General features: G+C 40.6%; 1 protein-coding gene across 2 annotated transcripts in view; it reads right to left on the reverse strand.

The window, feature by feature from the left end:
• The window catches only part of LOC135515654 (glutamate receptor ionotropic, delta-2), a 667,356-nt gene that overhangs the window by 30,815 nt on the left and 619,959 nt on the right, over positions 1–16,582 (reverse strand). For both annotated transcript variants that reach the window (XR_010451847.1, XM_064939353.1), the window contains exon 14: positions 10,583–10,749. Coding sequence is in view for 1 of the 2 variants with exons in the window: in XM_064939353.1 (XP_064795425.1) it covers positions 10,583–10,749 (167 nt within the window). In the remaining variant the exon portion in view is untranslated. The remainder of the gene's footprint in view (positions 1–10,582; positions 10,750–16,582) is intronic.

The raw sequence follows: 16,582 nt of genomic DNA on the forward strand, positions 1-16,582 counted from the left end.
ACTCTGTCCACTATGTCATTACCACTGTCTACACTATGTCATTACCACTCTGTCTACACTATGTCATTACTACCACTCTGTCTACACTATGTCATTACCACTCTGTCTACACTATGTCATTACCACTCTGTCTACACTATGTCATTACCACTCTGTCTACACTATGTCATTACCACTCTGTCTACACTATGTCATTACCACTCTGTCTACACTATGTCATTACCACTCTGTCTACACTATGTCATTACCACTCTGTCTACACTATGTCATTACCACTCTGTCTACACTATGTCATTACCACTCTGTCTACACTATGTCATTACCACTCTGTCTACACTATGTCATTACCACTCTGTCTACACTATGTCATTACCACTCTGTCTACACTATGTCATTACCACTCTGTCTACACTATGTCATTACCACTCTGTCTACACTATGTCATTACCACTCTGTCTACACTATGTCATTACCACTCTGTCTACACTATGTCATTACCACTCTGTCTACACTATGTCATTACCACTCTGTCTACACTATGTCATTACCACTCTGTCTACACTATGTCATTACCACTCTGTCTACACTATGTCATTACCACTCTGTCTACACTATGTCATTACCACTCTGTCTACACTATGTCATTACCACTCTGTCTACACTATGTCATTACCACTCTGTCTACACTATGTCATTACCACTCTGTCTACACTATGTCATTACCACTCTGTCTACACTATGTCATTACCACTCTGTCTACACTATGTCATTACCACTCTGTCTACACTATGTCATTACCACTCTGTCTACACTATGTCATTACCACTCTGTCTACACTATGTCATTACCACTCTGTCTACACTATGTCATTACCACTCTGTCTACACTATGTCATTACCACTCTGTCTACACATGTCATTATGTCATTACCACTCTGTCTACACTATGTCATTACCACTCTGTCTACACTATGTCATTACCACTCTGTCTACACTATGTCATTACCACTCTGTCTACACTATGTCATTACCACTCTGTCTACACTATGTCATTACCACTCTGTCTACACTATGTCATTACCACTCTGTCTACACTATGTCATTACCACTCTGTCTACACTATGTCATTACCACTCTGTCTACACTATGTCATTACCACTCTGTCTACACTATGTCATTACCACTCTGTCTACACTATGTCATTACCACTCTGTCTACACTATGGCATTACCACTCTGTCTACACTATGTCATTCATTACCACTCTGTCTACACTATGTCATTACCACTCTGTCTACACTATGTCATTACCACTCTGTCTACACTATGTCATTACCACTCTGTCTACACTATGTCATTACCACTCTGTCTACACTATGTCATTACCACTCTGTCTACACTATGTCATTACCACTCTGTCTACACTATGTCATTACCACTCTGTCTACACTATGTCATTACCACTCTGTCTACACTATGTCATTACCACTCTGTCTACACTATGTCATTACCACTCTGTCTACACTATGTCATTACCACTCTGTCTACACTATGTCATTACCACTCTGTCTACACTATGTCATTACCACTCTGTCTACACTATGTCATTACCACTCTGTCTACACTATGTCATTACCACTCTGTCTACACTATGTCATTACCATGTCTACACTATGTCATTACCACTCTGTCTACACTATGTCATTACCACTCTGTCTACACTATGTCATTACCACTCTGTCTACACTATGTCATTACCACTCTGTCTACACTATGTCATTACACTATGTCATTACCTACTCTGTCTACACTATGTCATTACCACTCTGTCTACACTATGTCATTACCACTCTGTCTACACTATGTCATTACCACTCTGTCTACACTATGTCATTACCACTCTGTCTACACTATGTCATTACCACTCTGTCTACACTATGTCATTACCACTCTGTCTACACTATGTCATTACCACTCTGTCTACACTATGTCATTACCACTATGTCATTACACTATGTCTACATTACCACTCTGTCTACACTATGTCATTACCACTCTGTCTACACTATGTCATTACCACTCTGTCTACACTATGTCATTACCACTCTGTCTACACTATGTCATTACCACTCTGTCTACACTATGTCATTACCACTCTGTCTACACTATGTCATTACCACTCTGTCTACACTATGTCATTACCACTCTGTCTACACATTATGTCATTACCACTCTGTCTACACTATGTCATTACCACTCTGTCTACACTATGTCATTACCACTATGTCTACACTATGTCATTACCACTCTGTCTACACTATGTCATTACCACTCTGTCTACACTATGTCATTACCACTCTGTCTACACTATGTCATTACCACTCTGTCTACACTATGTCATTACCACTCTGTCTACACTATGTCATTACCACTCTGTCTACACTATGTCATTACCACTATGTCTACACTATGTCATTACCACTCTGTCTACACTATGTCATTACCACTCTGTCTACACTATGTCATTACCACTCTGTCTACACTATGTCATTACCACTCTGTCTACACTATGTCATTACTACTATATCTACACTATGGCATTACCACTCTGTCTACACTATGTCATTACCACTCTGTCTACACTATGTCATTACCACTCTGTCTACACTATGTCATTACCACTATGTCTACACTATGGCATTACCACTCTGTCTACACTATGTCATTACCACTCTGTCTACACTATGTCATTACCACTATGTCTACACTATGGCATTACCACTCTGTCTACACTATGTCATTACCACTATGTCTACACTATAGCATTACCACTCTGTCTACACTATGTCATTACCACTCTGTCTACACTATGTCATTACCACTCTGTCTACACTATGTCATTACCACTATGTCTACACTATGGCATTACCACTCTGTCTACACTACCATTACCACTCTGTCTACACTATGTCATTACCACCTGTCTACCAGTCTTTCTACTCTGTCTACACTGTCATTACCACTCTGTCTACACTACGTAATTTCTACTCTGTCTACACTATGTCATTACCAGTCTGGGTACCACACACCCTTACCAGTCTGGGTACCACACACCCTTACCAGTCTGGGCACCACACACCCTTACCAGTCTGGGTACCACACATCTTTACCAGTCTGGGTACCACACATCTTTACCAGTCTGGGTACCACACATCTTTACCAGTCTGGGTAACACACACCCTTACCAGTCTGGGTACCACACATCTTTACCAGTCTGGGTACCACACATCCTTACCAGTCTGGGTAACACACATCCTTACCAGTCTGGGTACCACACATCTTTACCAGTCTGGGTACCACACATCCTTACCAGTCTGGGTACCACACATCTTTACCAGTCTGGGTACCACACATCCTTACCAGTCTGGGTACCACACACCCTTACCAGTCTGGGCACCACACACCCTTACCAGTCTGGGTACCACACATCTTTACCAGTCTGGGTACCACACACCCTTACCAGTCTGGGTACCACACATCTTTACCAGTCTGGGTACCACACATCTTTACCAGTCTGGGTACCACACACCCTTACCAGTCTGGGTACCACACATCTTTACCAGTCTGGGTACCACACATCCTTACCAGTCTGGGTACCACACATCCTTACCAGTCTGGGTAACACACATCCTTACCAGTCTGGGTACCACACACCCTTACCAGTCTGGGCACCACACACCCTTACCAGTCTGGGTACCACACATCTTTACCAGTCTGGGTACCACACATCTTTACCAGTCTGGGTACCACACATCTTTACCAGTCTGGGTACCACACATCCTTACCAGTCCAGCAGATTATATATACACATCACCGTGCAGTGGCCTGGTGACTCACACTCTCCAGTAAAAAGAACAGGATGGTTGTCTTGGAACTGTTTTTACTTGGTTGTTTGAATCTACCAAGGAAAACAACAAGTCATTTTGGAATGAGGTATGGAATGGCAATACTCTATCAAAGGCAAACTGTCCTTGACACACACAAGCACACATTTCTCTTAATAATCCTCAGGGAATTGCAAACTCGGAACACTGTGAGTACACAGGAGACAGAAGCAATACGCAGTGCACTTCAAAATCCACAGGTTCCCTCTCCAAAAACCAATGGACTTCTAAAATCCACAGGTTCCCTCTCCAATTAGACATGAATCACTGACTATTTGTCTTTCGACCGATTTGCTTGGAGATATTTGATTACGGAGCCTCTGTTTTCTTTCCAGGACATGAGGTTCTGATTGAGAAGGCCAACGAAAGCCTTGGCGATGCCCTTGTTTTTATTCAAAAGCAATGTCTACCCCAAGCTATCCCATTCCACGCTTTGAAATACCAATAGTTGAGAAAATGTTGACACAGTTTGATAATGAATACTGATGCCATTTCCAAGCCCCACATGATCCCCACACACAGCAAAACTTCAAATGGACTTCTCCTCTGCCACAGAGCGAACAGCTAAATAAATCTCCTTGCGCTTCGAATGAGGCAACGCATGGAGATACATTTATTTGTGATGATAGTGGGGAACACCATAAAGAGTGAAACATTGCATTGCCACTACTGGGAGACAAATACAATTTCTCCATAATTTCAGCTTTGTGCTTCATTGACTTGAAAGTCTGGATAAAAACATTTTCCTCAACAATTTTGTCTCAGTAATTTACCTTGCATTGTTGCAGGAACCATAGGCAACACTGTTTTATGAAAATGAGTTTGGGAAGTGCTCCCCAGGAGCTGTCCTGGAAATAATGACAAGGAATTAAATAGGACAGTCAATTAATAACTTGTTTACTTTCATAACTACAAATATTCAGCAGTTTTGTGCATCAATAGATAAAGTGGTCTAAATGGAATGAACACTGACTCACACGCTGGCACACACAAATACAACAGGGCACACACACACACACACACACACACACACACACACACACACACACACACACACACACACACACACACACACACACACACACACACACACACACACACACACACACACACACACACACACACACACACACACACACACACACACACACACACACACACACAGGAGCATGCAGAAGCACGCATGCACAACCAAACACATACACAAAGACAGGCAGATGCGCGCGCACACACACGCATATATAAACAACACACAAACATGTTTTCATTCTAAATACAAATGAAGCTAGCAACCGCCACATGATGGCATGCAAGTTCCTCTCTTAGGTGTGTCTAGAAATTAAAACAAATGTAGCCAAATGTCATTCCCAGTGCAGCTGCACAGCATTAAAGGTGAGTGGGACACTTGAGCATGTCAGAATGATTGAGTTTTACTACATGCCTTTGTCAGTAATCTCAAAGGAAATGTCTAATAGAGAAGGGATTTGGCATTTTGTCTTAGTGTACTTTGTCAATCTAACAACCACCTATAATCCCATCACCACATTTTATGTCCTTCCACAAAAGTCCGCTGAATGAATGACAGAATGTGACATTTCACAAAAACGCCATACAGCAGTTGACAAAATCCGATCTGCCTAAATCTTTCTCAAAACTGTGTGTGTTTGTGTGTGTTGGCCATGCTGTCAGTGAAGCATGATTTGTACCGCACTCAAAACAACTGTAAACTTGGAACTGCGAAATCTGACTTGTTGTGTAGTACAGTGTATGTTGTGTGGTAAGCTGTTCGTACCCCATTTGCTTCACCCTAGTAATTTGGTCTATTTTCCCCTCTTAATTTTGCCTACTGTTCTGGAGCCTATAACCTGTTTTAGAGAAATGTAATAATAGAATATTGTAAGAGCTGTCATTGTCTGCTTACAGTGCCTTGAGAAAATATTCGGCCCCCTTGAACTTTGCGACCTTTTGCCACATTTCAGGCTTCAAACATAAAGATATAAAACTGTATTTTTTTGTGAAGAATCAACAACAAGTGGGACACAATCATGAAGTGGAACGACATTTATTGGATATTTCAAACTTTTTTAACAAATCAAGAACTGAAAAATTGGGCGTGCAAAATTATTCAGCCCCCTTAGGTTAATACTTTGTAGCGCCACCTTTTGCTGCGATTACAGCTGTAAGTCGCTTGGGGTATGTCTCTATCAGTTTTGCACATCGAGAGACTGAATTTTTTTCCCATTCCTCCTTGCAAAACAGCTCGAGTTCAGTGAGGTTGGATTGAGAGCATTTGTGAACAGCAGTTTTCAGTTCTTTCCACAGATTCTCGATTGGATTCAGGTCCGGACTTTGACTTGGCCATTTTAACACCTGGATATGTTTATTTTTGAACCATTCCATTGTAGATTTTGCTTTATGTTTTGGATCATTGTCTTGTTGGAAGACAAATCTCCATCCCAGTCTCAGGTCTTTTGCAGACTCCATCAGGTTTTATTCCAGAATGGTCCTGTATTTGGCTCCATCCATCTTCCCAACAATTTTAACCATCTTCCCTGTCCCTGCTGAAGAAAAGCAGGCCCAAACCATGATGCTGCCACCACCATTTTTGACAGTGGAGATGGTGTGTTCAGGGTGATGAGCTGTGTTGCTTTTACGCCAAACATAACGTTTTGCATTGTTGCCAAAAAGTTCAATTTTGGTTTCATCTGACCAGAGCACCTTCTTCCACATGTTTGGTGTGTCTCCCAGGTGGCTTGTGGCAAACTTTAAACAACACTTTTTATGGATATCTTTAAGAAATGGCTTTCTTCTTGCCACTCTTCCATAAAGGCCAGATTTGTGCAATATACGACTGATTGTTGTCCTATGGACAGAGTCTCCCACCTCAGCTGTAGATCTCTGCAGTTCATCCAGAGTGATCATGGGCCTCTTGGCTGCATCTCTGATCAGTCTTCTCCTTGTATGAGCTGAAAGTTTAGAGGGACGGCCAGGTCTTGGTAGATTTGCAGTGGTCGGATACTCCTTCCATTTCAATATTATCGCTTGCACAGTGCTCCTTGGGATGTTTAAAGCTTGGGAAATCTTTTTGTATCCAAATCCGGCTTTAAACTTCTTCACAACAGTATCTCGGACCTGCCTGGTGTGTTCCTTGTTCTTCATGATGCTCTCTGCGCTTTTAACGGACCTCTGAGACTATCACAGTGCAGGTGCATTTATACGGAGACTTGATTACACACAGGTGGATTGTATTTATCATCATTAGTCATTTAGGTCAACATTGGATCATTCAGAGATCCTCACTGAACTTCTGGAGAGAGTTTGCTGCACTGAAAGTAAAGGGGCTGAATAATTTTGCACGCCCAAATTTTCAGTTTTTGATTTGTTAAAAAAGTTTGAAATATCCAATGAATGTCGTTCCACATCATGATTGTGTCCCAGTTGTTGTTGATTCTTCACAAAAAAATACAGTTTTATATCTTTATATTTTAAGCCTGAAATGTGGTAAAAGGTCGCAAAGTTCAAGGGGGCCGAATACTTTCGCAAGGCACTTATATGCCCCCTTTATTTATCCTACGGTTCTGACTTGGTGTACAGGGAGAACACTGCAAGAACGGCCCATGTTCTAAATTCTGTCACTGTACATTTCAAAAGTGCTGAACAAACAAACAAATGTCCTAGCTCGCTCATTAATGTCTTAATCGAAATTACGGATTGCCTCTCATCCGCTTATCGTTCCCTTATGCCATAGTTTGTACACCTCAATTGTCATTAGAAACCACATTTGTTTAAGCAAATCAGCCATATCAACCATGTTTTTTAAAAAGGCAGAAAATAAGGCTGAATGAACGGTTTCATTGCCAGACAAGGCTCCACTGATAGCCAGGTGTCGCAGTGGTAAGGTGTTGGGACTGCTGTTGGGACTCTGGTGTCAGGACTGTCACGCCTGCCCCCACTCTCCCTCCCTGGCGCTCGAGGGCGCCAGGCTGCCCAGCATTACGCACTACTGCCACCATCATTACGCACACCTGCTTCCCTCATCACGCGCATCCGCAATTCATTGGACTCATCTGGACTCAAACACTTCTGATGTTACCTCCCCTATAACTGTCTGTTCCCCAGCTCTGTTCCCCACTTTTTGCATTAATTGTCATATGTCATTGTGCTACCCGGCTCTGACGCTGTTCCTGTCTTTTTCCATGTCTGGGGCAATATTAAATGTTCAATCTCCGTACCTGCCTCTCTACTCCAGCATCAGTTCTTACAGGAACAGCTTTATATATGCCAGAACAGTTGTGGGTATCATTTGTCACCATTAAAGTGCAACTAATGTATTTTTTTGTGTAATGGCTTTGCTGGCATGCATCCCACAATTATTTTTTTTTGCCCCACCAAGATTTCTATGCTAAAATGGCAATTGGTTTAGGGTTAGAGATACAATTAGGGTTTGGGTTAGAATTAGGGAAAGGGGATAGTGCTTAGGTTTAGGGTTTAAAGTTACGGGTAAAGGTTAGAGTTAGGGTTATGGTAAGGGTTAAGGTTTAGGGTTAGGGGTTAGGGAAAATAGGATTTTGAATAAAAATATATTTTAGGTCCCCACAAGGATAGAATAATGTGTGTATTTATGCATGTATGCACCTTGTATTGCATGGTTCTTGCAGACTTATCACAGAACAGTGCGGTAGCACTTGACCATTATTACTCTTTATAATGCTTCTAACCAGGGGCGTAACTTTAACTGGGAGCGGGGGAGGGGGGCGCATGCCCCCCACATTCTGATATTGCATTTTTGTCCCCATCCAGTTTTAACATTTTAATGTGATACAAAAGCCGGCAACTCTGTGATTTAGGACCATGAGGACGCCTCCGAGCAGTCGGGTAGGCTGTTTGGAGTGTTTATCCTTCTGGATAAAAATAAAATATCTATCTATCTATCTATCTATCTAAAATCTATCTATATATATATATATATATATATATATACAGCTCTGGAGACCACTACAAAATTATCAGTGTCTCTGATTTTACTATTTATAGGTATGTGTTTTGTTAAAATTAACATTTTTGTTTTATTCCAGAAAATACTGACTGTGAAATTTGGTGGAGGATCGGTGATGATCTGGGGGTGCTTCAGCAAGGCAGGAATCGGCAAGGCACAACACATCACCTGGGGCAAACTACCTGCCCTCCAGGACACCTACACCACCCGATTTTACGGGAATGCCATAAAGATCATCAAGGACAACAACCACCCGAGCCACTGCCTGTTCACCCCGCTATCATCCAGAAGGTGAGGTCAGTACAGGTGCATCAAAGCAGGGACCGAGAGACTGAAAAAAACAGCTTCTATCTCAAGGCCATCAGGCTGTTAAACAGCCATCACTAACATTCAGTGGCTGCTGCAAACACACTGACTCAACTCCAGCCACTTTAATAATGGGAATTGATGGGAAATGATGTAAAATATATCACTAGCCACTTTAAACAATGCTACCTAATATAATGTTTACATACCCTACATTATTCATCTCATATGTATACGTATATACTGTACTCTATATCATTGACTGCATCCTTATGTAATACATGTATCACTAGCCACTTTAACTCTGCCACTTTGTTTACATACTCATCTCATATGTATATACTGTACTCGATACCATCTACTGTATCTTGCCTATGCTGCTCTGTACCATCACTCATTCATATATCTTTATGTACATATTATTTATCCCCTTACACTTGTGTGTATAAGACAGTAGTTTTGGAATTGTTAGTTAGATTACTTGTTGGTTATTACTGCATTGTCGGAACGAGAAGCACAGCATTTTGCTACACTCGCATTAACATCTGCTAACCATGTGTATGTGACAAATAAGATTTGATTTGATTTGATTTGAGATTTGTCTTTGTGAAGGACACATGAATCAAGCCACGTACAAGGTTGTCCTGGAAGAAAATTTGCTTCCTTCTGTGTGACAATGTTCCCCAACTCTGAGGATTGTTTTTTTCCAGCAGGACAATGCTCCATGCCACACAGCCTGGTCAATCAATGTGTGGATGGAGGACCACCAGATCAAGACCCTGTCATGGCCAGCTAAATCTCCAGACCTGAACCCCATTGAAAACCTCTGGAATGTGATCAAGAAGAATATGGATGGTCACAAGCCATCAAACAAAGCCGAGCTGTTTGAATTCTTGCACCAGGAGAGGTATAAAGTCACCCAACATCAGTGTGAAAGACTGGTGGGGAGCATGTAAAGACACATGAAAGCTGTGATTGAAAAACAAAGTTATTCCACCAATATTGAACATTAGTATTGTGTTGTTTAAAAATGAATATGAACTTATATTCTTTGCATTATTCGAGGTCTGACAACACTGGATATTTTTTATTATTTTGACCACTTTTCTGCAAATAAATGCTCTAAATGACAATATTTTTATTTGGAATTTGGGAGAAATGTTGTCAGTAGTTTATAGAATAAAACAAAAATGTTCATTTTACCCAAACACATACCTATAAATAGTAAATCCAGAGAAACTGATAATTTTGCAGTGGTCTCTTCATTTTTTCCAGAGCTGTATCTGATGCCCCCCCCCCACTTCTAAAACCAAGTTGCACCCCTGCTTAATTCTGTACCTCTGGGAGAAGATGTCCCTGTATGGACTGCCGTGCTGCATGGCGAAGCCGTAGCCCCGATCTGGTGCATTGCTCCCCACAGTGTAGAAGGAGCAGTCCTCGTCGTTGATGGCCATATACTCCAGCACCGCTGAATCCCACACAAAGGCAAAACGCCCGTACTTCACCTGAGAGAAAAGTAAAAACACAGACATAAAAATAACTGAGTGTATTCATGAGGGTCAAACTGCTGTGTTCTGATGGGCTACGCCCTTTCTTGTAATTCTATTTCTATGGTTAGAAACAGATATAGAAACACATAACACTATACAAACTATACGTTGACACTCGGGTAGAGAGATGGTAACATGATTGAACATGAACATTAACCGTGACTAATTGTGTCGTTTGCACTGTGGAGTAGGGTGAAGTGTTGCCCCTAGACGCTGATCTTGGGTCAGTGTTTGCATTTTCCACAGTAGTCAAGGTCAGGATTTTTTTCTTGTTTTAATTGTACATGGTCCCTGACAAACCAATCAATAAAATCTAAAATACATGATTAAGTTACCCTGTAATTGGAATATAATATGTTATTTTAATTTGAAGCTGTAGCGAGTGCATGTTATAGCTTAATATTCATCACACACTATGTCAGCCCTTTCATCTGTTTCAAGGGGGGGAGTCTAGGTAAAAATGGCCTGCGTCCCAAATGGCACCCTATACAGTGCACTACTTTGACCAGGGCCCATTGGGACAGAACTGTATTTGGACTCGTATCATTAACTGTAATGAGATTGTCAGGCACCTGACACCAGTCTGTGTCTGGACGGGGTTCAACGTGATTGTCCATGTCTGAATATGAAATACTCTTATTTGGTGATTTGGCTCAAACAGTAGACCCTGAGACGAGGAAATCAGACAGCTACCCTATGGGTACATCCCAAATGGTACCCTACACCTTTGATTAGGGCACTACTTTTGAGTGCACTGTATAGGGAATAGGGGGCCATTTGGTAAGCAGTATATTCCTTCTCCTGGATTCCCTTTATTTTTTATTTACTATTTTACCTTTATTTAACTTGGAAAGTCCGTTAAAAACACATTCTTATTTTCAATTCAGGGACAAAACGACAGATGTTTACCTTTCGGTTACAAGTCCAACACTCTTAACCACTCGGCTACCTGTCACCCCATTATATCACAGGGTCTTACAGAGGAAAATGATGTTGGGTCCATCAGTTCTACTGGCTTGGAAGTTAACATGACATCTGACCACAATCATACACAGTGGTTGTTGAGGTTACTAGTCAATCATAGCCAGCAAGGAGTTTTATGGGATCAGAATGAACAATTTTTGGATTTATGTACTCAACAAAATTCAACAGAAACACAATGGCACAAAATCTTTCTGCATGTACTGACGTTTCCCTCTGGGAAAAATAAAAGCAATTATATTATTTTCTTTTGTATTGTATTCTATTGTATGGTTGTCACATGCAAGACAGATGTGAGCTAGTAAGATGTGTCTCCTTGTTCAAATATGCTTTTATGGCATTTTTTACCCCTTCAAATGTCTCTTATCTCCTCCCTGTCTCTTGTGCCCTCTTTTCTCAACACTTGATGACTGTTTCTTTGTTTTTGAGAGAAGGCTATTATAATGGAATACACGGTTGATGATGATATTATCTGCAATAACCCAAAACCCATTTTAAACTAACGATATAATAATGGGTGATCTAAATAGGAAGGTTCAGTCAAGAATGGGGCGGAATCCTCCAGAAACATTTATAGTGTATAATTTCCTCCACATATGAGAAATGTCCTTGAAAGTGTCTCGAGAAAGTTGATCTACTTCATCACATGACATCATTAAAAAATGTAACAAAGCGATGTGCAAAACATTTCCTTTCATGAACACTTTAAGTCCTTTAAAATGTTTATATGGTCGTTCTTATCCCTTATAATGTCAAACATCTACTGCGCAAGGGCAGGGAATAAATGTCGAGATTCCTATTGATTACCAAACCATTTTCAGAGGAGAGCACGGAAGTGTAAAAAACAAGCAGGTACCACAAAGTCCTCGCCTTTATTGATGCGATTCCAAGAAAAACAACTATATATAGACTAGTAGAAACATAGAAAAAAAGAGAGAGGGAACAGGAGGAGATGAAGCATAGAAGTCAGGCAGTGGTTTAGTGGTGGCGCATGATGAGAGGGAAAGCAGTGAGATACGTCTTTCCGTATGGAGCGAGAGCAGCCTGCCTGGAGCCATGGCAATCAGAAGGACCCTGGTAATTATTAAAAGGCATTGTCGTCAAACACCGGGCACCCGGTGAATCCCAATCACATCATTGTCTTTTCTCGGAAATATGACTGCACTACTCACTAGATCCGTAATCGTGAAATTAAAGTCGTCCATCCATTCCCCTGGGGTACGTTGAGGTAGCCTAATGTTGTTTAAGTGAAATATGTTTGTTGTCTTTGGTTGTACAGCGTTTTTAATTTCGCATCATCATTTAAAAGCAGGTGATGGCCTCGAAGCTGAGTTGTAATTACTGTGACGTGAGCATACAGAGTGTTTAATGCTTAATTAACGCAAATGCCCTTCCTTTCGCAATTTCAAACACATGATACTGTAGCTCACACCGATGTCAGGGTCTACATTGTGGACAGAATACATAGGGGAAAAGTAAATTACATTAAAGGTACAACAAACCAAATAAATCTCAAGTTTGGGGTTAATAAATGCTGTAGATCAAAATCAAGTCTAACACTAGCAATTTAATTTGCAAATCGTCGAACTCTCCTCTTTACGGCACATGTTTTAGTTTGCTAACTGGTTGTGATTACTGTACCCGTAAATTATTTCAAGCGCTCATTATTTCAAGCGCTAACGTTGTAGAGGATTTAGAGCTTCACACTCAGCTTCAATGAGGAGATCCTCATTTAATTACACATTTTTTTAAAACATTTATAAGAACTACCATGGTGCAAATATCAGACAGAAGACTTGGGAGAACAGGCTAGAGCTATGTGTGTCCCAAATGCCATAGGGCTCTGGTCAAAAGTAGTCCACTAGATAAGGAAGGGTGCTATTTCTGACTCAGACTTCTTTGTGGCTTGTTCAGATCATCTTCTCTAGCAGACTTCAAAAGACTGAAACACAGAAGGGCATGTTTTCCAATCTTGCCTCATAATTAAAGTCCTCACACATACCTAAAGTGGTATTTTCTCTCAATCAGTTTCAAGTTCATTAGAAGGGGCTCATATTTAGGGGTTTAACTCTCTAAAATGGTGGTTCATGCTTGTGCTTTGTTCTTCATGTCTGGGCTATCTCAAATGATTCTGTGGCAGCACACAACTGGTAGAGAGTCACAAAGGGAGGAACTCACAGCGACTGCATGAGTGGAGTATTCAAACAAGTATGTTGACATTATGTACAAATCTGTCATAGGCGTGTGTAAAGTAGAGGGTTCCAAAGGTTAACAATGAGAATTACTGGAATCATGGGTTGATGAACCTGTGGCAGATTTAGGGGATTAACGTTAGGGTTAGAGTTAAGGTTAGAGTTATGGTTAAGGTTAGGTTAGGGTTAGAATTAACATTAGGGTTAGCGTTAAGGTTAGAGTTATGGTTAAGGTTAGGGTTAGGGTTAGAATTAACATTAGGGTTAGCGTTAAGGTTAGAGTTATGGTTAGGGTTAGGATTGGGATTAACGTTAGGGTTAGCGTTAAGGTTAGAGTTATGGTTAAGGTTAGGATTGGGATTAACATTAGGGTTAGCGTTAAGGTTAGAGTTATGGTTAGGGTTAGGATTGGGATTAACGTTAGGGTTAGCGTTAAGGTTAGAGTTATGGTTAAGGTTAGGGTTAGGATTGGGATTAACATTAGGGTTAGCGTTAAGGTTAGAGTTATGGTTAAGGTTAGGATTGGGATTAACATTAGGGTTAGCGTTAAGGTTAGAGTTATGGTTAAGGTTAGGGTTAGGATTAACATTAGGGTTAGCGTTAAGGTTAGAGTTATGGTTAAGGTTAGGATTGGGATTAACATTAGGGTTAGCGTTAAGGTTAGAGTTATGGTTAAGGTTAGGATTGGGATTAACATTAGGGTTAGCGTTAAGGTTAGAGTTATGGTTAAGGTTAAGGTTAGGGTTAGGATTGGGATTAACATTAGGGTTAGCGTTAAGGTTAGAGTTATGGTTAAGGTTAGGATTGGGATTAACATTAGGGTTAGCGTTAAGGTTAGAGTTATGGTTAAGGTTAGGATTGGGATTAATGTTAGGGTTAGCGTTAAGGTTAGAGTTATGGTTAAGGTTAGGATTGGGATTAACATTAGGGTTAGCGTTAAGGTTAGAGTTATGGTTAAGGTTAGGATTGGGATTAATGTTAGGGTTAGCGTTAAGGTTAGAGTTATGGTTAAGGTTAGGATTGGGATTAATGTTAGGGTTAAGGTTAAGGTTAGAGTTACGGTTAGGGTTAGGATTGGGATTAACGTTAGGGTTAGCGTTAAGGTTAGAGTTATGGTTAAGGTTAGGATTGGGATTAACATTAGGGTTAGCGTTATGGTTAGAGTTACGGTTAGGGTTAGGATTGGGATTAACATTAGGGTTAGCGTTAAGGTTAGAGTTATGGTTAAGGTTAGGATTGGGATTAACATTAGGGTTAGCGTTAAGGTTAGAGTTATGGTTAAGGTTAGGATTGGGATTAACATTAGGGTTAGCGTTATGGTTAAGGTTAGGGTTAGGATTGGGATTAACGTTAGGGTTAGCGTTAAGGTTAGAGTTAGGGTTAAGGTTAGGGTTAGGATTGGGATTAACGTTAGGGTTAGCATTAAGGTTAGAGTTATGGTTAAGGTTAGGATTGGGATTAACGTTAGGGTTAGCGTTAAGGTTAGAGTTATGGTTAAGGTTAGGGTTAGGATTGGGATTAACGTTAGGGTTAGCGTTAAGGTTAGAGTTATGGTTAAGGTTAGGATTGGGATTAAGGTTAGGATTAGAGTTAACCTGTTGATGCTCTGGGGGCGCTATTTCATTTTTGGATGAAAAACGTTCCCGTTTTAAACAAGATATTTTTCACAAAAGATGTTTCGACTATGCATATAATTGATAGCATTGAAAGAAAACACTTACGTGTCCAGAACTACCAAGATATTTTCTGTTGCCCTAGAACGTGAGCTTCAGCAAAACCAAGATGAGACGGCATCCAGGAAATGAGCAGGATTTTTGAGGCTCTGTTTTCCATTGTCTCCTTATATGGCTGTGAATGCGAGAGGAATGAGCCTGCCCTTTCTGTCGTTCCCCAAGGTGTTGGCATTGTGGATTTTAGGCAGATCATTGGAAGATTGACCATAAGAGTTAGGTGTATGTGTTAAGGTTAGGGTTAGTATTTTTTGGGATACAGAGAGGAAAGCAAGCTTACGAACTGCATATCAATGAAGTTATGGTGAAAAAACACCTTGAGGATTGATTCCAAACAACGTTTGCCATGTTTCGGTCGATATTATGTAGTTAATCCGGGTTTTACATTGTAGGTGACTGAATTTTCGGTTCGGGTTAGCCAGACGCAATGTAGAAAACGGAACGATTTCTTACACACAGACGCTTTCAGGAAACACTGGCAGTTGGTATGTAATTGGGTCTCCTCATTGAAAACATCAGAGGGCTCTTCAAAGGTAAATGATTTTATTTATTTGGTTATCTGGTTTTTAGAAAATTGGGATTACTCAAAATGCTATGCTAGCTTTGCATACTCTTACACAAATTAGTCAATTTCTATGGTTCAAAAGCATATTTTGAAAATCTGAGATGACAGTGTTGTTAAGAAAAGGCTAAGGTTAGCAGACACATTATTTTCATTTTATTTGCGATTTTCAGAAATGGTTAACGTTGCGTTATGCTAATGAGCCTGAGGCTTTAGTCACAAAGTTAGGGTTAGGATTGGGATTAACGTTAGGGTTAAGGTTAGAGTTATGGTTAAGGTTAGGATTGGGATTAACGTTAGGGTTAGCGTTATTGTTAGAGTTA

The sequence above is a fragment of the Oncorhynchus masou genome, chromosome 1 (genome assembly GCF_036934945.1).
Source record: "Oncorhynchus masou masou isolate Uvic2021 chromosome 1, UVic_Omas_1.1, whole genome shotgun sequence".
NCBI classification, from domain to species: Eukaryota; Metazoa; Chordata; class Actinopteri; order Salmoniformes; family Salmonidae; genus Oncorhynchus; species Oncorhynchus masou.